The sequence below is a fragment of the Ruditapes philippinarum genome, unplaced genomic scaffold, assembly GCF_026571515.1.
Source record: "Ruditapes philippinarum isolate M1 unplaced genomic scaffold, ASM2657151v2 ctg1183_1_1_1_1, whole genome shotgun sequence".
NCBI lineage: Eukaryota > Metazoa > Mollusca > Bivalvia > Venerida > Veneridae > Ruditapes > Ruditapes philippinarum.
The window spans coordinates 461,865-486,979 of NW_026862887.1; the positions used below are offsets into that span (position 1 = coordinate 461,865).

At 31.9% G+C, this 25,115-nt stretch overlaps 2 protein-coding genes across 2 annotated transcripts; one reads left to right on the forward strand and one right to left on the reverse strand.

Annotated features, from left to right (window-relative positions):
• The first annotated feature begins 440 nt into the window (after positions 1 to 440).
• LOC132720512 (uncharacterized) lies at positions 441 to 2,719 on the forward strand. The gene is made up of 2 exons (XM_060704666.1): positions 441 to 1,010; positions 1,431 to 2,719. The coding sequence occupies exon 2, from the start codon at positions 1,459 to 1,461 to the stop codon at positions 2,455 to 2,457; it is 999 nt and encodes a 332-aa protein (XP_060560649.1). The 5' UTR covers positions 441 to 1,010; positions 1,431 to 1,458; the 3' UTR covers positions 2,458 to 2,719.
• A 958-nt stretch (positions 2,720 to 3,677) lies between these two features.
• Positions 3,678 to 7,334, reverse strand: LOC132720513 (uncharacterized). Its single transcript, XM_060704667.1, has 3 exons — positions 7,132 to 7,334; positions 5,998 to 6,161; positions 3,678 to 5,358 (listed from the first exon to the last, which is right to left on the reverse strand). Exon 3 carries the CDS (start codon positions 4,961 to 4,963, stop codon positions 4,214 to 4,216), a length of 750 nt encoding a protein of 249 aa, XP_060560650.1. The 5' UTR covers positions 4,964 to 5,358; positions 5,998 to 6,161; positions 7,132 to 7,334; the 3' UTR covers positions 3,678 to 4,213.
• Between the last annotated feature and the right edge of the window lie 17,781 nt (positions 7,335 to 25,115).

The following is a 25,115-nucleotide window of genomic DNA, read 5'->3' on the forward strand; positions in this document are numbered from 1 at the left end:
GAGTTATCGTTATTTGTTCCGTATGCGCATGCTCAGAAATTTTTTTCACTTCCGGGGACTATTTGTTTACCTTGTTCACACTCGACTGAGTAGCTCACAAATCAGCTGATTAAAAATGAAACCAAAGAAGAAATCGTTGAAGTACTGTTGTGCTTGTAAGGGAATCTATCGAGGAAAAGGAATTGACGGCAGAACAGTGTCCCTGCATCGTTTTCCTCAGAATAAACGTACTAAACGTGTGTGGATTCAAAGATGTCGGACGGTATTGAAAAGTTTTCAGTGGAATGAAAACCGACTGCTATGTAGTGAACATTTTGTTGAGCGCAGGGGGCCGTCCATGTTACATACTCTTCCAACAATATTTCCAACTGCTTCTGGAACTGACAAAATCTTTCCAACCTCGATAGGCTACGTTCATTCATTTTTTATCGTGAGCGACATTTGATTTTAAATGCTATTTACAAATGACCAAGTTTCGGTAAAATTTCCCTTTAGAGGAAGTAATACGGGTTTATTTATCAAATATATCATACACTCTCCGACAGGTTTCAAATAAATGGAAAAGAGGCAGTTAAGCCCCCAGGCAGTTTTTGACTCTCACTTGTAAACATTTAAAAATATTTAATTGTACTGTAATGCACTCCGAAATTGTTTTCATTTTCTTATGTTATTTTTTTTAACTAAACCAAACAAATGTAGCATGTTAATATAAGCTACTACTTATAATATGTTTTCAAGTTCAACTTATATGTCATGTTAGTGTGTAATATTGTGTTTATTATTTTTTAGAGTCTGAATGAGAATGAACAAGATGAGATTGAGCATGAAATCCTTTACACTGCAACACCGGTTGACATGGATCTTATGAATCTCCAAGCAGAATGTGAAGTCCAGACAGAATGTGAAGAACCTGGTTCTTTCATTCAGGAATGCAACCAGTCGTGCCTTGATGTGTCGCTAAATTTTCATGACTACACATGTGAACCAGTACCAACGCCAAGTGCAGTAAGGTAAACACAAAACTAGTTTTCCCTTTATTTACACTGTTGATGAAATTTGTTTCCCAACTCTTATTTGTTACCATGCTAGAATTAATCAATTAAAACAGCATTCACTGTAAAAAATGTATAGAAATCATTGAGTCTGTCTTGTTATTATAAGGGGAGATGTATAAATGACAGGAAAGCTCAGTCTGTAGGTTACAAGATGGGAAATTGTATTCCGAGGGTCCTGGGTTTGATCCATGGTCTACTTGTATGTTAAGTGAGCTCTTAGATTTGTTAGGCATAAAATCTTTATTCAAAGAGCTACTTGTTTAATCATTCATTTTCTGTAATTGCAACAGAATATTGAATTTAAAAGAAATACACTGTTTCTGCAGCTTTAAGTATCACTTGTTCAATCTTTACATTAAATTGTCTACATTTTAGGATGATTGAAACACAGACGTAAACACAGATGGTGACAACAAGCACACAGACCGAGTCAGTGCGGACTTGTCGAAGTATAGGGACACAGACTGAAGTTGAGTTGAAAGACACCGCAGAACAGACAGTGTTACCCTTTTTAGTGTTTGAAGATGTAATGGACAATCCATCCAAGTTAAACTTTTATACAGGTATACCTAATAAAGGGACATTTAATGCATTATTCGAGGAAATGACAGATGTGCGAGAGCAGTCCAAAACACCAAGTGGAGGCTGTCCGAATTCTCTTCGACTTATTGATGAATTTTTTATGGTCCTGATGAGATTGAGATTAGGTCTGTTAGTGGATGATTTAGCTGCAAGAATCTGCATTTCATCTACTGCTTGCAGTAGATTGCTTAACAAATGGATAGACTATTTAGATGTGAAGTTAAACTTTTTAATAACGTGGCCATCAAAGCAGGTAGTGCAAGCAAATATGCCAAAACTTTTTAGGGACAAATTTCAGGATACCAGGGTAATTATTGATTGCACAGAAATAAGAACGGAAACATCCAGTTCCTTACAGTTGAAATCCATGATGTATAGTGACTATAAATCGCACAATACATGGAAATCTCTAGTTGGGATTAGTCCTTCTGGCCATGTTACTTTTGTGTCGGACTTATGGGTTGGATCAATTAGTGATAAACAATTGACAAAAAAATGTGGAATTATTGATTTGTGCGAAGAAGGAGATTCAATAATGGCTGACAAAGGCTTCACCATTTCGGACTTGACAACACCTAAAGGAATCAAACTTATAATGCCCCCATTTAAACGTTCTAATTGTAAATTTTCAAAGAGGGAAGTGCAACAAACAAGAGATATTGCCAACGCAAGAATACATGTCGAAAGGCAAATGGAACGCATCAAAAATTTCAGAATTGTTCAAGGTGTAATGCCTATAACTATGTCTACGCGTGCATCAAAAGTATGGAAACTGTGTACAAAATTAACAAATCTACAACCTCCTCTAGTCCCTCACTGAAATTCTGTAGTCCTAGTTACATTATGTGTAAACCGTTAGTTATGCCAAAATGTACACTGCTTATTATATGGGTGAACTCATTTGCTACCATCAGAGATTAGAATGTATATAATGTATATTTAATAATAATGTATATAATGTATATAATGTATAAAATGTTCAATGTTTTGAGACTGCTGATTTTAGTATCTAAAGCTAAATTATGTAAATGAATGAAGTCACATGTATGGTTTATGATTGTTCACTGTTCTCTTGTTTGAATAAATTTTGATACATTCAACATATTCTGATTTTTCTCTCTTTCATTTATTCAGAAACAAATCATGTTGCTTATATTTAAACCATTTTAAAGTCTGCTTCCTGGAACTGACCAGTACTGGTAACATAAACTGACAGTACAGGTGACACTGACCTTGGCTAAGCGACACTCTGACTGCATCCCTTGATTGTCAGATATTATTAAAAAGATGTCATATTGTCACATTTTCAAAATATAATATTGACCGATATTGTATGCATAATAAACAACAAAGAGAAAATCATTTGTTATAACAAACTTTATATGCAGTAATATACTCTTTGCAGCTAAAGCATCTAATAACTTGTAATATGATTGCTTCTCCTAAAGGATCAAACTAAACATACAGCTGAATTTATTCCTGTCATTAATTCAGTTAACATGTAGTTATAAATTATTATTTTCATCTGCCTTTAAATACAATAGTCTGACTACAGTGACAATTATCAAATATTATAATTTATTTCATGATGAAAATTATCAAATATTATTTCACTGTAAAAATTATCAAACATAATTTCACTGTGATAATTATAAAATATAATTTCACTTTCAACTGCACAGTATATCACATCATAATGATATTCCTCATATTATAATGATATTCCTCATTTTACACAGATTAAAATAATTACCTTAGAAAAACTTGTCTAAGGTAATTCCTTGAGCATTGAAATATCATACAATAATTTGAGTTTTGACTCTCATGGTATACTATTAGTTAAAAAAAATTGACAGGTTATAATCTGTTATTTGAAAATATTGAAACTTAAGCCCCTAGGCGAGGGTTATATTGCATATAACTGTATATATATGGTTGTGGGCCATATAACCTGTAAGAAATATTCATAATGCAGCAAGCATCTTTTTAGAGAAAAATGTGAGATTTCTTCATATATATTATATATAATATATATTATATATAGTTATATAGTGACAGCAGCAGTGTTGTATTATAAGTTATAAAGATTTTTGACAGGTTATATGGCCCTATATAAACTGTTGTTTGTAAATATAACCCGAGCCGCTAGGTGAGGGTCATATTGCAAACTTGTAACCCTTTATATCCGGCCATATAACCTGTCTGAAATATTTTTAACCAATTTATAATACAGCAAGCACCATTTTTAGAGGAATATAAAGCGAAATTTCTTTATAAATCAACAGCAGTTGTGTATATTAAACTAAATAAACGCCATGATTATCCATTGAAAAACAAAGTTACAAACATGCAGTATTATAAAACATTTAAAAGATATTCCTCATTTAACACATAACAGTTTATTGATATTCCTCATTGAATACAGTTCAAGTTCCTAAAAATGTATTTCTGTCCTCAATGAACACACTATGACATTTCTCAGTGAAAACTATAAGTATAGTATAAATTGTTACAACTGTACTTCTTGTTGATGATTGAACACTGCACTACAATGCTAGTCCTCGTTGATGATTGAACTACAATGGTATTCCACGTTGATCACGACAACTGAAGAGTTCTGGAATAAATGCTTTTAAATAGAAGTCATTCAAATGAGGCACCATATGATTTGTGAAAAATACCTTATCAGCAAAGATTCTTTCCACTGATATTCCAACACATGTCCAAACAACAAAATCGCACCACTTCCGTCCACTTATTCCAAGTTGCCCTTGAACCTGATAATAATAATTGTGAGTTTGTTTCAAAGTAACCTTTCCATCACGTAAAACACAAAAGAACTTTGAATCAGTTGCACACTCTTCTGGTGTTTTCATTCTCCAGCTTAAAGAAGATGGACATTTAATTTCAAGTAAACCATTGTGGCTTTCACAGTGAGTACAGTTAATATATCCATCTGGACTTGCCCCAAGATGGGGATAATCTGGTGTCACTAGCAGTCCACATTTTTTCACTGTAAGTCCAGGATGTGATTTTCTCATAAATCTTTCATAATGTTTTCTAGCCACATTTTCATGGCTCTTTCCATATTTTGTATGGATAGTATCAAATGTTCTGTAATTCAAAATGTCTTTCAATGTCGCATCTGGTTTTGTACATTTCTTTAATTTACAAATTCCAAAGTTTGATGCTGTTAGCCTCTCTTCTCTCGCAGTTGCCCATAAATCTGACCCACTTTGATTTCTAGTGAGACATTCAATACTGACACATTCACTTGATGTAATTTTCAATGAGTCAAAGTATGTACTAAAGAATTGTCTTTCCATTACTCCTTCCAGATTCACCTTATCACTATAGTTAAATTTTATGTCATGGAGTTTTGGAAAAAAATGTGATCTGATTTTAACTCAAAGTTCTTCAGCCACCCTGCATTTGAATTTAGACTTAGAAGCTTGTCCTTGAACTTTTGAACTTTTCAACATCTACTAGCTTTTTAATGTCATATACAGGAATTGGCAATTTTTTCCTAACACTTTCTTTACCATGAACTACCGTCTTAAATGTAAGGTCCTGTGTCTTTTTAGGTGTCAGTTTCCTCTTCCGTGGATTGCTTCATGTACATTTCATTGATGTGGGTGCCAATTTTCCATCCCGTTTCTTCTCGGTTATGTCTGCAATGGCATAAAGGAGGGCCGCGACATGGTTACAGCCTTCTCCTTCCCTAAATAAATCAAGAAATAATATATTTTATTTGATAAAAAATATTATTCACCTTAACTGAAACGTGAGGTTAAATTAGCAAGCAGCATGCTAATTTCATGAAAATTTTGAAAATATATTTTTACAAGTTAAATACTTTTAAGCAAACAAGAAAGTAATTTACACATTGCAAACAGCACTTACAATCCACGTAAATTACCAAAAGGCGGTCAATATATACATAAATACATCTTATTGCATTGGTAACGCAGTAGAAAGATAGTGATTGATGCTGCAAAATCAATAAATAATCGCACAAAACATGTAAATTATTTATTAAATATTGAAAACTTTCATTTAAGATCTTAAGTTAATAAAAAAAATTCTAAAAGACCAAATTTCTTGAAATAATTTTTACTCATCTAAGGTGTGTAACTTGAATGTGTTGTAATGAAATTTCCAAATTTCCCCACTTACAAGAAGTAATATACCTGTGAAATGGGCGACATTCCTAGTGCCAAAATGTATGATTGTAATTAAATTAATACTTAAATTTGAACTTGAATCTTATTATCTTTCATCTGTGTGGCAATATATATAAATAACAATTAATTTCATTGGACAAGACATGTATACAGATTAAATATATATATGTACATACCCGGCAGTGCAACTACATTCTGCGGAATTTATACATCCAGTCATCTTTGAGAGCATAACCCATACATTGTAGTCTGGACACTGTTTCTTATTTGTTGTTGGCATTGAAGGAATAGCTTTACATTTCACAAAACAGTGACTTTGGTTTTCATCTGTCTCATTTACCTGAAAAATAAATGTTTATCAATTTAAACACCAATTTCATGTTAATTTGATGATTATTTGTTTAAAACAATTCATCATACAATCATGCAGTAAGAATAATTAGTACATTGAACAGGACATTGATTTTCTCAAAAAATTACAATTTTATAGGAAGTCACAATCTATATAATGAGAGTCATGATATCTTTAGAAAATAGTACTGTCCTGAACTGTCAGTCAAAAGTTCTAACTGCATTTGAATCATGTACATCTAGCCTATTATATAAACGTAATCAAATACGCATTCTTTGAGACTAGTCATACCTTTTTTATTCAATAAATGCAATGATGAAGTAGTAAATTAAACGTCTTATAACTTTAATTTATTTACAAAAAAATGAACATAATTATTTTATTTTAATTTATTTTATAGACGATATACGTACGGTCATATTCCTAAATAAAAATAATATAAATTGAGATACAAAATAAAAATATTGAATAAAAATTCTAATTTCTTTGGAAATATATAAGACCAGGATTTTTTAATTCCCAAATTCATGGGTTTACAAGCCCGTTCCAGTTTCGAATTAATTCTACTATATATTTATTAAATTGCCTTAAAATTTTCACTTGCGCGAACTAAATTTTACTGGCCATGGGCCACCTGGCCAGTGCTGAATTCGATGACTGGGGTGCGAGTCATACTTCCCAAAATCCTGGAAAAACATCCAGTTAAGTTTTTTATGTTATAATTGTCAAAAATACTTTGTCATTATCTAAGTTCTAACTAACGCTAGTGTAACTACCGCTGGAAATTGTAGATTATAGATATGGGAAATTGACCCAAGGCCAAGGATGTGGCAATTAAAGTTTAAATCTGACTGACCCGGAAGCAATATTATGAAATCATGAAAAACTATTAAATCATATGAATAATAAAGATAACATATGGATTCATATTTTAAATTAATACAATGAAAAAATTTACCTGCACATTGTATACGTGTCTATCCTCATACATGACCTTCGACTTCAACTGACGTTTGGTGTTTAATTTATACACAAAATAATTATAAATGTCCTTTTCACTTAGATCTGGAATATTGGACAAATCATCACTCCAGCGATCTAAATAGGATGGATGAACAAGAGTTTCTCCTAATGGCGTGTTCAACCGCTCACATTCTCTTTTTCCGGTCCTACTAAACACTGCTAAGGACCGCTAAGGACTGCTAAGGACTGCTAAGGAGCCACAAAGGACTACTAGGGAGGCACAAAGGACCTTAAAATACCTCCTAGGGCATTCTTATAATACATGGTAGTATGTTTAGTGAAAAAAAAAAAAAAATTTAAGAAAAAATATTATTTTGGTGAAAATTTTATGAGTTGCCGGACTGCTAAGGACTGCTCAGATACACAAAAGACTGCTAGGGAGGCACAAAGGACCTTAAAATACGACCTAGGGCATTCTTGTAATACAAGGTAGGATGTTTAGTGACAAAAAATGTATTATTTTAAGAAAAAATATCATTTTAGTGATAAAATTTATGTTTTTGAAGAGTTGCCGGACCGCTAAGGACTGCTCAGGTGCACTAACAACTGCCAGGGAGGCACAAAGGACCTTAAAATCCCTCCTAGAACATTTTTATAATATATGGTAGTAAGGTGATAGACAAAAATGTATTATTGTAAGAAAAAATATAATTTTAGTGATAGAATTTATGTTTTCGATGAGTTGCAGGACTGCTAAGGTGCACAAAGGACTGCTAAGGAGCCACAAAGGACCTTAAAATATTTCCTAGGGAGGCACAAAGGACCTTAAAATACCTGTGAGGGCATTCTTATAATACATGGTAGTATGTTTAGTAACAAAAAATGTATAATTTTAAGAAAAAATATAATTTTGGTGATATAATTTATGCTTTTGATGAGTTGCCCGACCGCTAAGGACTGCTCAGATACACAAAAGACTGCTAGGGAGGCACAATGGACCTTAAAATACCGCCTAGAACATTCTTATAATATATGGTAGTAAGTTAATGGACAAAAATGTATTATTGTAAGAAAAAATATAATTTTAGTGAAAGAATTTATGTTTTCGATGAGTTGCAGGACCACTCAGGACTGCTAGGGAGGTACAAAGAATCTTAAAATACCTCCTAGGGGCACAAAGGACTGCTAGGGAGGCACAAAGGACATTGATATACCTCCTAGGGCATTCTTATAATATATGGTGGGATGTTTATTGAGAAAAAATGTATAATTTTAAGAAAAAATAAAATTTTGCTGATAGAATTTATGTTTTTCGATGAGTTGCCAGACTGCTAAGGACTGCTCAGGTACACAAAAGACTATTAGCGAGGCACAAAGGACCTTAAAATCACTCCTAGAACATTCTTATAATATATGGTAGTATGTTTAGTGACAAAAAATGTATTATTTTAAGAAAAAATATAATTTTTGTGATAGAATTTATGTTTTCGATGAGTTGCTGGACCGCTAAGGACTGCTCAGGTGCACAAAGGACTGCTAGGGAGGCACAAAGGACCTTATATTACTTCCTAGGGCATTATTAATATATATTGTAGTAAGTTAATAGATAAAAAATGTATAATGTTAAGAAAAAATATAATTTTCCTGATAGAATTTATGTCTTTGATGAGTTGCAGGACCGCTAAGGATTGGTAGGGAGGCACAAAGGACCTTAAAATACCTCCTAGGGGCACCAAGGACAACTAGGGAGGCACAAAGGACCTTAAAGTACCTCCTAAAGCATTGTTTTAATACATGTTAGTATGTTTAATGACAAAAAATGCATAATTTAAAAAAAAAATTAAATTTTGGTGATAGAATTATGCTTTTGATGAGTTGCAGGACAGCTAAGGACTGCTAGGGAGGCACAAAGGACTGCTAGGGAGGCACAAAGGACCTTAAAATACCTCCTAGGGCATTCTTGTAATATATGGTAGTATATTTTAATGACAAAAAATGTATTATTCTAAGAAAAAATATAATTTTAGTGATAGAATTTATGCTTTCGATGAGTTGCCGGACCGCTAATTGGACCGCTAGGGAGGCACAAAGGGTGTTAAAGAACCTCCAAAGAAATTCTTGTAATATATGGTAGTATGTTTAATGACAAAAAATGTATTACTTTAAGAAAAAATAAAATTTTGGTGATAGAATTTATGTTTTCGATTAGTTGCTGGACCACTTAGGACTGCTAAGGTGCACAAAGAACTGCTAGGGAGGCACAAAAGACCTTAAATTAATAATAATTAGAGTGTAATAATTCTATTTAATTTTGTTTAGTGATCTTTCTTTTTTTTAATGTATTTTGGTGTTGATTTTTATGTTTTGGATGAGTAACAGGACTGCATAGGATGTGAAAATTGACTAGGTCTTTAAGTAAATGCTCTTATGTTAAGTGGTAATCAAATGTATAAAGAATATCACTGTAGTGAATGAAATTATATTATGAAGAATTGAAAGACAGAACAATTTTAAGTTCAAAGGAAATCAGATGTAATAAATGATCAAATAAATAAATTTACCATGTTACTGGTGCTTATTGATAGTCTAACTATGAAAATGTTACAAAAATTGCCATTTTCTCCGGCAATTATGTAACAGTTGTCTCTAACATCCGTCCCTATCATCAGTCACGACAAAACCAACATAGTGCGTTTGTGACCAGCATGGATCCAGACCAGTCTGCGTTTCCGCGCAGTCTGATCAGGATCCATGCTGTTCGCTATCAATTTCTCTACTTGTAATAGGGTTTGTAAGCAAACAGCATGGATCCTGATCAGACTGTGCGGATGCGCAGGCTGGTCTGGATCCATGCTGGTCGCAAAGCCATTATGTTGGTTTTGTCATGACGCGGCTCATATGGTGCTTACTAAATCTCACAAAGGGAGTTTTATGCTAAATCTCCAAAGCGACTGATATTATTTTTTTCTACAAAAATTATTTACATGAAATAGATTATATGTTACTCTAACCTTCAGCGGACCAACAATTTATCAACATAATATAAAGCTAAAATGAATTTCGGACAAATATAAATATATATATGAGCTGCGTCATGACAAAACTAACATAATGGGTTTACGACCAGCATGGATCCAGACCAGCCTGCGCATCCGTGCAGTCTGATCAGGATCCATGCTGTTTGCTATCAATTTCTCTACTTGTAGTAGGGTTGGTAAGCGAACAGCATAGATCCTGATAAGACTGCGTGGATGCGCAGGCTGGTCTGGATCCATGCTGGTCGCAAACCCATTATGTTGGTTTTGTCATGACGCGGCTCATATGGTGCTTACTAAATCTCACAAAGGGAGTTTTATGCTAAATCTCCAAAGCGACTGATATTATTTTTTTCTACAAAAATTATTTACATGAAATAGATTATATGTTACTCCTACCTTCAGCGGACCAACAATTTATCAACATAATATAAAGCTAAAATGAATTTCGGACAAATATAAATATATATATGAGCTGCGTCATGACAAAACTAACATAATGGGTTTACAACCAGCATGGATCCAGACCAGCCTGCGCATCCGCGCAGTCTGATCAGGATCCATGCTGTTTGCTATCAATTTCTCTACTTGTAGTAGGGTTGGTAAGCGAACAGCATAGATCCTGATCAGACTGCGTGGATGCGCAGGCTGGTCTGCATCCATGCTGGTCGCAAACCCATTATGTTGGTTTTGTCATGACGCGGCTCATATATATTTTTTGTTTTTTGTGTTTTCAAAATAAGGTACTGAAGTGGACAGATGTAACAGAAATGAGCAAATGATTCTTTTTTAATTTTACAATAACACTAAACTTATCTTGTTCTTATGTTGTGTGATATGGAAGTAGTTAGCTTTGCAACTGTATATAGAAATACTTCACACTAAAATCAAAAGAATAATCTTAACAAAATAATCTCATCAGGATATATATTCACAGAAAACTATTGAAATAGGATATATAGAATGTTGAAGTGACATTGTGGTTAAAATTAGTCAATTGTTAAAACATAGATTCTTTAAGATCATTCTTTTTACTTCATTAATAAACAAATCATCTATCCAGCCCCTCATAAAACAGTTGGATACAGACCAATTTCAGCCCTCATAAAACAGTGGGATATGGATCCTAACTATATATATACAGATGGGCTGGCACATTATTGGAAGTTTAACAAGCTGTATATTGGGAGCTGTGTATTGTATATTGGGATGTGTGATATATTACAAACCAGTGGGGGTGCCAATATAGGGTGATATACTTCAAAACAGTGGGAGGCACTTTCTGTTAGAGAATGCCTGTTATTAAGTAAGCTGCAGTAGATCAATTAAGTCTAATTAAGGATCTATTGAACATTATTTTTTTATTGGCCAAATATATAGTCAATGAAAAAAACAACCCAAAAAAACAAATATATTTCACCACCCTGAATAAAGTATTTGTCTCCATATTCCAGCACATTGTCATATCACTTGACCAATTTAATTATTATAAGAAATAGAAGAAGATCATAAGAAAAATGATTTTAATATATGGATATGACCTCAGTAATGAAAAAGTGATAATAATCAAAATTTGTTTGTAAGCAAAGTCCTAAAAAAATATTTTGAATCTGTAAATTTTAATGAATGATCAGCAGTCCATTTATACTGAAACATTAACATAGAGAACTATCAATACTGAGAAATAATGAACTTATAACACTGAATCATAATAACAGATAATAATGTTACTGACATTTCACATTAAAAACATAAAATTTCATCAATTGGTAGTAATTAATTACAACAATTTAAAAGCAGATCTGTAATTTTTTAAATGAAAATTTTATTTGTTGGTATTTAGTAATTAGAAAATCAAGCTTATGAAAACTTATAATTTACTTCAGTCTGTATAATATCTATTAAAAGAAAAATCTGATTATATCACTATATATTATTTTGTAAATATATATAGAAAGTTACTGTCTGTATGATAATTTTCTTTAACCCAATGGAAATACATTTTCTGAAATAAAGAATCTTCCTTTCATTATCAATGTTCTTATTCAATTCAGAACAGTTCATTCAAATGTCTATGCAACTTTTTCATTTTGAAATATAAAAAGAAAGAAACTCCTTGATCAAGGAGCTAAATTCTATATATTTTTCCTGAAATTTGTTCTATTTGTTTACATTAATTGTACATTATGTACTATTTAAAGCATATAAAGCTATTATCATTATATTAAAACAAAAACCCCAGGAACTATGAGATTTGAACATCTAGTGTAACATTCCCCCCAAAAATGTAACATTAACGCCTCCCTGCGGCATGTAATTTCTGGGTTTTCTAACAAAAAATAATTAGAAAATCATAGAATTTTTGATGTTTTTTTTTAGGAAATGTGTTTGCATATTTGATTTAAGAATGATTTGGTGTATGTATCTTGTTTTTTTTCTTTTCTTCCTATGTTGAAAATTCTGGTTGCTATGGCAACAAATAGCCTGAAATTCAAGATTTCTGATTTAAATTTTCCAGCTTTTTCACTATAAGTTTTTTATTTCTTAAGGTGTTTACTTCAAACTTTAAATATAAGTTTCTGGCCAATAACCACATCATATGTGACAAGGTTTACAACTCTAGCACAAAAATTATCCATATTACCTCCCTTGAACTTAAAATTTTTATGGAAAAAAAATGTTGTCTTTTTTAAGTAACTTCTTTCTTTCCTAATGCATCTACTTCAAACTTCATATATATGTTTCTTATTATCACTCAACATTTTTGAGAAGGTTAAATACTCTAGCAAGATTATTTCCAGAATTATCTCCTCCTTGAACTTAGATTTTTTTCAAGAAATTGGTATTTTTCACTCCAACTTCTTCATTCCTTATAGGATTTACTTTAAAATTCCACATCATAATAATATGACAAGGTTGTATAAACATAATTTTCTTACTAGGCAGGGAAACTAAACACATTACTGTGATATTGACAAACTTAGAACTCAAAAGATTTAGGCTCATTGACATGTCATTCATCCACTGGTAAAATTGAATGGCCAATGGCCCATCAGAATGTTGCTGGGGTTCTAACCGGTAGGGGACTTATGGATTGCTTGCAATACTATGATAATTGCTTGTTAACTTTATTATTTGACATAGATTGTCCATTTACTGTGCAGAAGAGACAATTTGTTCAGCCAATATACACATTTTCAACATACATGTATATCAAAAAATGTGATTCATAATGAGATGTGTTTGTATATAATATTCTTTTCTATGTGCTTGTACATTTATATGTTAACTTGAATTTGTTTTTGTCAGGATCTGTTGTTCATGTATATAGATGTTTTGATATGTGTTTAAGACTGGCTTTATTATTGATATGTGCTTTTATATAAATATGTTATACTTGCATTTTTGTCAGGGTATGTCTTTGTATATAAGATGTTATGATGTGTGTTAGAGACCGGCTTCATAAGTGATATATGCTTAAACATAAATGTGTGTACTTGCATTTTTTTGTAATAATATATGTTTATATATAGATGTTTTGGTATGTGTTTAAAATCATAAAGCATAATTCTATCACCCAAATTATATTTTTTCTTAAAATTATACATTTTTTGTCACTAAACATTACTACCATGTATTATAGGAATGCCCTAACAGGTATTTTTAAGGCCCTTTTTGCCTCCCTAGGAAATATTTTAAGTTCTTTTTGTGCCTCCCTAGCAGTCCTTTGTGCACCTGAACAGTCCTTAGCGGTCCTGCAACTCATCGAAAGCATAATTTCTATCACAAAAATTATATTTTTTCTTACAATAATACATTTTGTCTATTAACTTACTACCATATATTATAAGAATGTTCTAGGAGGGATTTTAAGGTCCTTTGTGCCTCCCTAGCAGTTGTTAGTGCACCTGAGCAGTCCTTAGCAGTCCGGCAACTCATCGAAAGCATAAATTCTATCACCAAAATTATATTTTTTCTTAAAATTTATACATTTTTTTTGCCACTAAACATACTACCATGTATTATAGGAATGCCCTAACAGGTATTTTAAGGCCCTTTTGTCCCTAGGAAATATTTTTAAGGTCCTTTGTGCCTCCCTAGCAGTCCTTTGTGCACCTTAGCGGTTTTGCAACTCATCGAAAACATAAATTCTATCACTAAAATTTATATTTTTCTTACAATAATACATTTTGTCTATTAACTTACTACCATATATTATAGAATGTTCTAGGAGGGATTTTAAGGTCCTTTTGTGCCTCCCTAGCAGTTGTAAGTGCACCTGAGCAGTCCTTAGCGGTCCGGCAACTCATCGAAAGCATAAATTCTATCACCAAAATTATATTTTTTCTTAAAATTATACATTTTTTTTCAATAAACATACTACCATGTATTATAAGAATGCCCTAACAGGTATTTTAAGGTCCTTTGTGCCTCCCTAGGAAATATTTTAACGTCTTTTGTGCCTCCTTAGCAGTCCTTTGCACAACTGAGCAGTCCTTAGCGGTCCTGCAACTCTTCGAAAGCATTAATTCTATCACCAAAATTATATTTTTTCTTAAAATTATACATTTTTTGTCACTAAACATACTACCATGTATTATAAGAATGCCCTAACAGGTATTTTAAGGCCCTTTTTGCCTCCCTAGGAAATATTTTAAGTTCTTTTGTGCCTCCCTAGCAGTCCTTTGCGCACCTGAACAGTCCTTAGCGGTCCTGCAACTCATCGAAAGCATAATTTCTATCACAAAAATTATATTTTTTCTTACAATTATACATTTTTGTCTATTAATGTTCTAGGAGGGATTTTAAGGTCCTTTGTGCCTTCCCTAGCAGTTGTTAGTGCACCTGAGCAGTCCTTAGCAGTCCGGCAACTCATCGAAAGCATAAATTCTATCACCAAAATTATATTTTTTCTTAAAAATTATACATTTTTTGCAACTAAACATACTACCATGTATTATAAGAATGCCCTAACAGGTATTTTAAGGTCCTTTGTGCCTCCCTAGGAAATATTTTAAGGTCTTTTGTGCCTCCTTAGCAGTCCTTTGCGCACCTGAGCAGTCCCTTATCATCGAAAGCATAAATTCTATCACTAAAATGATATTTTTCTTTAAATAATACATTTTTTTGTCACTAAACATACTACCTTGTATTATAAGAATGCCCTAGGAGATATTTTTAAGATCTTTTGTGCCTCCCTAGCAGTTCTTTGTATATCTGAGCAGTCCTTAGCGGTCAGGCAAACTCATAAAATTTGCACCAAAATAATATTTTTTCTTAAAAATATAATTTTTTTTCACTAAACATACTACCATGTATTATAAGAATGCCCTAGGAGGTATTTTAAGGTCCTTTGTGCCTCCCTAGTAGTCCTTTGTGGCTCCTTAGCAGTCCTTAGCGGTCCTTAGCAGTCCTTAGCAGTGTTTAGTAGGACCCCTCTTTTTCGGGTGTCCTGAATGTCCGATTCACGAGCCTTAAACACATTCCCAATGTTTAGCTTACAAGCACCTTTCACTCGCTTTATTAAGTCAGCCTTATTTCCCGACACATGTTGTCCACAACTACGTAGGTATTCTTTTAATTCGTTAATTTTACATGCATTTAATCTTTCATTTTTCCACGCATCAACAACTCTATTGTCTTCCTCCATTGTTAAAAAAACAGGTAGTACATGTAGTCCCCGGAAGTAGAATTAGTCATATCAGGGGACGTAATCAACGCATCGCTAAGGGAGGTAACCTAGTTACGGGAAAGGACTATAGTGGAAAGTGATACCTTCTTAACAAAAGCATAACATTACAAATATTATCAATGTTTTTCGTCATGGAAGTTACTATAGAAATAGAAAATTGACCAATATTGGTCCTTGGGGAACACAACAGACACGTTCACTATGGAAATATAATTGTTATAATTTTGCAACAATTTTCGTCGCTAACTTGACATAACAACAATTGTCTGATTTCAGACAACTGAAATTAGTTTTCTCAACTACTGTTTTACATACCTTTGTTGTAATATTATTGTTCTCAAACGATCTAACTGTAATTTTGTTGCCGACATACAAATTATACACCTCTCATATAGACGTAAAAACAATATGACAAGCTGAAATAAAAACACGTCTATGGTATCTTATCATTGCAAACCATTTATAAATCCGAATTCAAAACATTAAGAAATTTTATGTTTATAACGTGATTCAAAAAGTAACTTGTCCCATTGTCTAAACACTGAATTACATTTTACTAAGAAAAGAGTAATTTATTTTCAAACAGTGTCATATCAAGTAAAGCTACTTCCAATGCTCATACAAATATACCATAACAAATACAGTTTGAAATTGTTGAAAACATATTGATCAATAATTTTTTAGCCTATATGATAAAGATGAGAAAACTTGTGGTTAATCTAAGTGCAAGTACACATTATCCAAGGTATTGTGTCTATACTAAACAAATGAGATATACATATTTGATATCGGATGAATACTTATCTCATTTTTTAAGCTTTAAATCTCTATAATTCTACAATTACCTTGAAAAGAACGGCTTAACTTGGAACTAATACATCTGTACATACCATGTTAATTGTAATAGTTTGTAAGCAAAATTTAACAAAGAATATAAATACACTTCAACATAAGAAAAATGCACTTCTGATTATGACGCTGAACATTGAACATGTCAAACAGTCGCCCTATGATAAATGTCGGCATACTGTTATCTTTTTCTCTTTTTTTGGGGGGTTTATTTTTACCCTTGTTAATTTAAGAGTAATATATTACATTCTCGAACAGAATCTTGTCTCGCTGTTTTGGAATTTATTTCCATTTAAGTTTCTAAGCCATCATAAAAGAATTTTGTACATAATCATGCAATAGTATGTTACATTCTCGTTTTACAACAATGTACTTAATTCAAACCTCCGTTCCCTAGTTATCCAAGATTGGGGCTTGCTTCTGCTTTTATTCGTCTTTAAGTATCTCGTTGCACGAGAAACATGTCGCCATTGTATAACATGAACATTAATCGTTCCGTAAAGCGTTTTTACAATACTGTTTAAGTATAATCTAGAAACAAATTAAATTGTTTTTGATCTAGCAATATCTTTTTATATAAGTTAATAACCAACATTTGAGATACCTTACACAGTTAAGGTTAAATTGCATTGCATATCTATATGCTTGTATATGTTTTGTTTTGATTTTTTTTGTTTTTGTTTTTTCTTTCAATTTCGTTAGACACAAACACAACAAAACAACAACAACAACAACCACATTTCTTTCTGCAGTAATTACATTGTGTGAAAGATTTCCAGATACCGAAAATTGGAAACATTTAAATCTTGGGAATACAGTATAAAAATGAATGTTTGGGATTGTAAAACATCTTCTTCATTTTGTATGTAGATATTTTATTTTAAATTTATTAGTGTTAAAATTTGACGAGACTGGCCGTTCTTATATGATTCTTAAAAAAATTGTTATTATGCTAAACATCTGGTAAGCAAAATATACAAATTATGAATAAAAACATATAAACTTGATTCGTGATATACAGAATAAGGTGTCTCGTAAACATGAGCATGTCCTTCTGCAACAAAGAGTCAACAATAAGAAAACAACATTTACTTCCATTGTGCCTGGTATATGAGAATTGTCATGGTTTTTCAGTTAATTTCGCTTACCGCGACGTGCTCGGCCATTCTAGTGTTTACATATGTGAGGAAGCAAATAGTTCCTTAAGTATATGATTAAGGCATAGCACGGCTGAATACATTTATACTGAAACACAAAAGTCAATATTTTTCTTTAGGAAAATGTAAGAAGTATAGTCAGTGAACAAAATGTCGACTCTCAGCTTTATACCATATTTTAAGTTCCTAAATTATATATTTACAAGAATTATCAATCACAATTGTATTTTCAAATTTGTAAAATGGTTAAATAACCGAATGTGGAGTAAACAACCAATTTATCTTACTTTGCCTTACAGATATAGATATATCATCTTGTAGTTGTAGTGCTTGGGACAATCTATTCAAAAACACTTGGAAGTTTATTTTCTCAGATACGGTCGAAATTGTGTTCTTATTTTGTGTAATTTATGTAAACTGTTTTGAAATTTGTGTTATTTTGATACAATATGAGCGGTTTTCCAATACTAGTATGTTTTGTTCAATCTCGGGGTACTTATTAATTATAAATCACATTTCTTTACAACAAATATTTTAAAAAATGAATGTCAAGTTCAGAATATAATAATTTTATAAACATCGCGAAGATAAAGAATATTTAATATTAAGAAAAGGCTCCACAAAAGTAGCAATAAACAAGTTGTTCTAGCTCGTCATTATTACTTATTGACTATGCATAGAGTGTGCCTAACTGTTTTCAGAATCGTCTGGGTGCAATATAACGTTATGATTTCTAGTTTATGTACGCGACTTGTGATAAATTATTTCAAGACCAGAAAAGCGCTGCAGCAGTGCACTAAATTTATTATTTTCTCTTACACGAAGGAAGTTATACAACAACACGAAAACCGTCCATCAATATTTATAACATTTTAAATCTGGATTTAAGTTTAAATCACGAAAATATGAAATTGCTGAAATGTAAGGTAGGAGTTTTGTAGTCAGCTCACAATTGTTTTTGCTGTACATGTGAATTGTGTTTGTATGTTCGTACGCTGAAGCCCCCGGGGCAATTATTCATTTTTTGCGGGCCAAGTATCACCTTTTTGTCCTATTCTGCCGTGTATTAAACTCTTATTAATGTAACGTCAATCATTTGCATTGCTGAATTACTTATCATGTAATAATGTATATAATGAAGTTATCTTAAACATTTATTTTATTTTATTTTACTTTATGGTAGAGACAATTCTATGTTTGACAGTTATTTGACTGATGTCTTTATATTGGTTGAGATTTAATAATAGTCAATTGCTTCATTACGTTTTCGGACAGAATCTCATTTCTCATTTCAACTCAAAAATATATCTAACAACATGGTAATGTAATAAAACAACCCTTTAACACAATATTTGTCAGCCAAGAGCACATCGATCATCTGTCTTCTATTTAATAGAAAAAGTTTTCATCTTTTTCATCATGTTTTCTAGGAGAAAAGTAATTTGTCGGCATGATTGGACGGAAAATTGATTTGAATATCAACTTATATTACAGCCTTTTCACATCTACCATTTTATAACATATCCAATATAAAATGCTTAATCTGATTTCTTTCTAGACTGAGAAATAATTATATGTAGTTAACAAGGTATGACGTATAGACGTTATCGAATTAACGAACTTTAGTATATGTAAATATGATTCACTGCATTGCACTAAGTCTTGCAAAATCATATTGCATCTGACGTTTAAAAGCCATTGCTAATAGTACGGACTCCTGCATAAGCTGTCGCCATGTGTGAACATTAACGGCCATCAAAGATCTATCAGTATACATTTGTATATCAAAAAACAGTAAAAGTGCAGAACACTAAGACCAAAATATTTTAAAGACCTTCCTGTTCATGTTTTTTCTAAGACCATGTTTGACACGAGAAAATATGCGGATATGTATGCCGCCATGTTATCTCAAGAATTTTATTGTAATCGAAAGCAGTAAAGACAAAGAAGTTGCATAAACGGCAATAAAGATTAAGAAAATTGCAAAGAAGTTGCAAAAACGGCAATAAAGATTAAGAAGATTTAAATTATTCTCACTAATGAGTTGAAATGTAAACACCTTTGGTTTTGCAAATAAATGGCCGAATTTGATCAGTCTCAAGAGCCAGTAAATCTCGCAAAAGAAATTGTGGATCAGTATTCAAAAATGTTAGGGTGTTTAAGCCGTTATGATTTATCAATCAAATATTTGTATCAGCCTTCTTAATGTTTAAATATCTGCTACCTTGTTATATACATTTATATGTTTTGTGTAATTTCTGTAAGTTATACAAAATTAGAAACTAAATGCTTTTCGAATGAACAAAGCTGTATTGTTAATAATGATATTGAAGATGAAAATGTTACGATCTATAATCTATAAACATAAAAATATAATCATTCTTTTCAAACAGACGCCATATGGTAAACTTTTGCAATCAAACTCATATATCATTATGTAGAAAATGCCTGGTGCCGTTCAGAATAGTTGTTATCTATTCATTTCTTTTGCTCTTGTGTAATATGACATTGTTACTTTCTTATACAGACCTATGTCTCGTTTTTTCATCATTTATTTCCATTTTAGTAGTGTTTCCATAATAAAAGAAGATAGTGTTTAATCATGTTAAAATAACCAATCCAAGTTTTAAAACGATTTATCAAAATTGCACTTCCATAGTTATGAACGAGTGGCGCTTACTTCTTTTTTTATTCGTCTTAATGTATCCCAACGTACACGAAAGTTGTCGTCAATGTGTAAAAAGAGCATTAATCTTTCTGAAAAGCGTATTAACAATACATGCAATGTGAAAGTATGATCTGGAAACAAATTACATCTCTGGAAATAAAAATGTTCTTTATCAAGCATGATTTATTATATACATTTTAACCAAACTTTTGTGGTATTTCAAAATTAATAATAGAATTGCAAATCTAAATTTACTTAAGAATAAAATGAGAAACATTGTTACTTATTGAGCGGTTATCATATTTTGTGTACGCTTTCTAAATACTGTTAAATTGGAAACACTTTTTAATGTCCGAAAAAAATACCAATGTTTGTAAATGCACGGTATATCTTTCTTTCATTTCATAAGTATACATTTTTGATTCAGTTTAAAAATTTTACCATTGTTCTTATGATAATCTTACAAGACTTGTTAATGCATTTTATTTGGTAAATAAAAGGGTTTTTCCATATTTTTGCAGTGTGACTTAGTTTTTGACCCCAGGTGACCCATATTCTAACTTGACCTAGAAACCATCAAAACAAACTTTCATACCAATTTCAGGGATATTTGGAATGTTACAGTTGCCACTAGAGTGTATATTCTATTTTTAGTTCCTGTGACCTACTTTTTCATCCGAGATGACCAATGTTTTAAGGCATCCGAGCAATTACCTAGACAAACATCCTGAAAAAGATTGATGAAAATTTAGTCAAAAATGTGACCACTATAGTGTTAACGAACAAATGTGGACGGATGACGGACATTCAACGATCATAAAAGCTCACCCTGACCTAGCTCGGTTGAGCTAAAACTGTTTTGTCCTATTTTTCTTCCTGAAGAATTGGCACAATTTCTCAGGTATTATGTTTTCGGCGAGTTCTACCATATGTATGTTTACAAATGCCGTGAGACAAATAGTATTTGTACTAGATGTTTCCATCACTTTTTGTTTTTGAATTGGTAAAGGGTGAAATGAAGAGCAAACAAAAGAACAAATAATTGTCACTGCATATACAAATATATCATTTTGTAGAAGTCAGGGCTTTGGATAAAATGATCAAAGTTAGTTGAAGGTTCATTTCTACGGATACAGTCGTAATTGAGTTTTATTTTATGTAAATGTATACACATTATTTGTGATTCTGTGTTACTTTATTGATATATAAAATCAATCTCTCAATGTCTTATACATATCGAATTAAATAAAAAAAAGAAAATCAAAACGAAACGAGATAAAGTATATAATATGCTCACAGCAAACATCATATTCATATTAAGAAATTCGCTTAACTAATTACTAAATTGATCACATTTTCTTACAATATAAATTGTTCGAAACAAATGTGGTTATTAAACAGTATAAAGTACAATAAGGAATCCTATCGGACAAGTACAAAACTGTCAAAGTATTTTGAACGAGGTGCTAGCCGAGTTTGATATAGGATTTGTAGATGTGTATGGGTCCAATAGAACTGTTATGACCTCTATTTAACACCACTATTTTTTGACATCTATGTTACTTTGAATGCAATAAGGATTTGATATGAATTTCTGGACCCTCAAAAATGAAATATAATTTTCATCTGCAGATACAGAGTATCATATGCATTTAATAAGGATAAATTGGACTCTAAATATTAAAACTAGTCTGTGTGGGTGTGATATGGATTTGATACGAGCCTTTTGACACTGGAAATGGAAACGGGCATATATATGGGGTGTGATATGGATTTGGACTCTGGAAATCTAAACGAGGCTAAATCAACTAAGACTTGATACAATTATGATTTATATAGCAACATTACGAGGTGCAAACGTTGAACGTGCATTGTTTACATTTTTAGGTGTGAAACAAAAGAATTATATCATTATAAAGTGCACTCCGAATGCAACGAGATAGTCGGGACTTCGCATGGTTCCTCGTTATAACCGGATCTTGTTATAACCGGGACAGAGCAAATTGAGAAATCTGACATCGTCGAACATTATTTATTTCAGTCTACTTTCGTTTTTACGTACATCCTCTTTGGAGAGTATATAATGGGGGGGTAACTCTTTGCACTAAGAAGGGTTTTTGTCTTATTTAGATATACATGTATATAAATATATCTAGCTATCATTGAATTTAAACAAAACATTTGAAAACACATACTACGCCTAACCCCGTGTATTTTTATTTATATGTACATTTTAAATTTCGTTTTCCAAATCCATGCAATGTAATTATAGCAATGCAAGAAATTAGCCGCTTCCTTTGTGCTTATCTCTCGAAAACATTTCGTGACCTGGAGAAGAATTTAGCCCGGAGCGCTGAGGGAACAAGGCTGACATATTTGATCGCTGATAATTTCTTCCTTAGTTTACCTTTGTTTTCGCTCACCAATGTTTTTCTCAAGGTGGCAAACTGGTGCAGACGACGTGCCAATGAAGTGAGCTCGTTAAAAGTATGAAAAATTTATGGGACGGCGAATATATGTACGTTGTAACCGATATTTCGCTTAAACCGATCTCGTTATAAACGATATAAATGAAAGGAAAAAGGCCGGGACACATTAGAATGTACGTAATATGCGGTACGTCGTTAAAACCGATTTCGTAATAAGTGAAAAAGACTGGTATGTGCATTGAAAGAATAATAATGTCAAACAGCCAACAAAATGTCAAACAATATTTTTGATGGGTTTTTAGCATCAGTAAATCATTTCTATCGGCTCGTCGTTTTGAATAATTACTTCTAATTGTTTATGTATATCATGTGCAAAACTGTTTGAAGAACTGTCTGAGTGCATTATAGCGTTGTGATTTCCGTTTTTTTTTAATGCTTGACTTGTGATAAATTCTTTCTAGACGATAAAAAATGTCCACAAGAATGCGCAAGATTCATTATTGTTCACATGGAAAAGATCCTATTTTATTGATAGAAAAGAAATATTTTTTCTATTTATGTAATATTTTTATCGTGAATTATACTTCCAACCATAAAAATCATGGACTTAAAGATATTTTATCACATTAACTATTGTGTAGGAGTGTAATTTATAAATTAAGCCAGATACTCGTGTAATATGCTTTTATTCAACTCGTTCAATAGATTTAGTATTATTCTGTTTGGTGCTGTGATACATTCTCTTGTATTAGTGTTGTGCAGAGTAGAGTTGCACGTTACTATTTGAATGTTGGAAGATTCATTAAACAACGATTGCGCTCCCACTGTCAAACTATTGTAGAGGATGAAGGCATGTATTGTTATATTGCCCTTTATATGATTCCATTTGTCACGACTTAATTCAAGAAGCACAAATGCTAATCAATGGTTTTGATACCCTCTCAGACATTGATAAAGGGGGCTATATTCTCTCTAATGCAGATATTGTATATTTAACTGCCAAAACCTTTTTGAACATACTGAAAAGAAGACAACTATTTTTATATAACTGACATTTAAAATAACTTTTGTGTGTTTTTAGATATGCATGTACTATCTAGAAAATACATCTGCAAATAATCTTCTGAACGGAACTGATTTAATAGAATACAATATTAATTTCTATATGGAATATTTAAGGAACCTTGTTCCCCGAGTACTCTAATTTACTTCAGTAAATTCATTCTATCGTATGTTCACAACTCGGGTTTAAGTTAGCAAGGGTATTTTAGATTTAAGAATTTTATATGTAAATGGTAAGTCAACCTTTTAATCTCTTGTAAATCTTATAGATTTGCAATGTACATTTAAATTGTATTTAAAATGCATTTTAACATGTACATTGATGAGATTGTAATAAACGTATTAATAATTTAATCTCAACTGTCTCATTCAATGTCCACTATATATAAGTACGGTATTTTAATCAACTCAAAATTTGTTACGCATTTAGATTGTATTACTGCTTAATGCATAGTATCTTAATATATTATCGGCTTATGCGAATAACTGATTAAGTTTAACTTTAACTTTTAAACTAAGAAATAACGAAATAAATGTTAAAACCGGGAACTTTAATCAAACAACTTTTGAACAGCATGGTGTTTAATTGTCGAATATTTAATAAAAAAAATGTATTGTCATCTTCTCCAGGAGTAAAGGTTATTTCTTGGCATGATTGAGACGAAATTGATTTGTAAAGGCACCTTCATTACAACCTTTTCTCCTCTATTATCGTTATTACATGACCAATATATATTGCTTAACCTGATTGGTTTTGTAGACAAAAAATGTAAGAAAAAATATTAATGTGCAGTTAACAGGTATGACGTACTGAGATGACGAACTATAGAGTAAATGAATATGCATCACTGCATTGTTATTCTAATATTTTCCAATTTAGCTTGGGCTTAATACAATGGTTAATGAAAAGGACTCCTGCGAAAATTGTCGCCATGTAAACATTCCGGTAATCGAAAAGAATAATATACCTTTACGTATCTCGTATATATTTCAAACTTAAGCATATTTCGCAAAAGGCATCTTTATTATGTGGAGGTTGCGTTCATTGAACGCCGCCTTTCCTTGTTGATATTGTTTATCATATTTG

What these genes read in the sequence shown, in the direction of transcription:
- LOC132720512 (XM_060704666.1), top strand. Translation starts at nt 1,459, where the DNA reads ATGGTGACAACAAGCACACAGACCGAGTCAGTGCGGACTTGTCGAAGT.
- LOC132720513 (XM_060704667.1), bottom strand. Translation starts at nt 4,963, where the DNA reads ATGGAAAGACAATTCTTTAGTACATACTTTGACTCATTGAAAATTACA.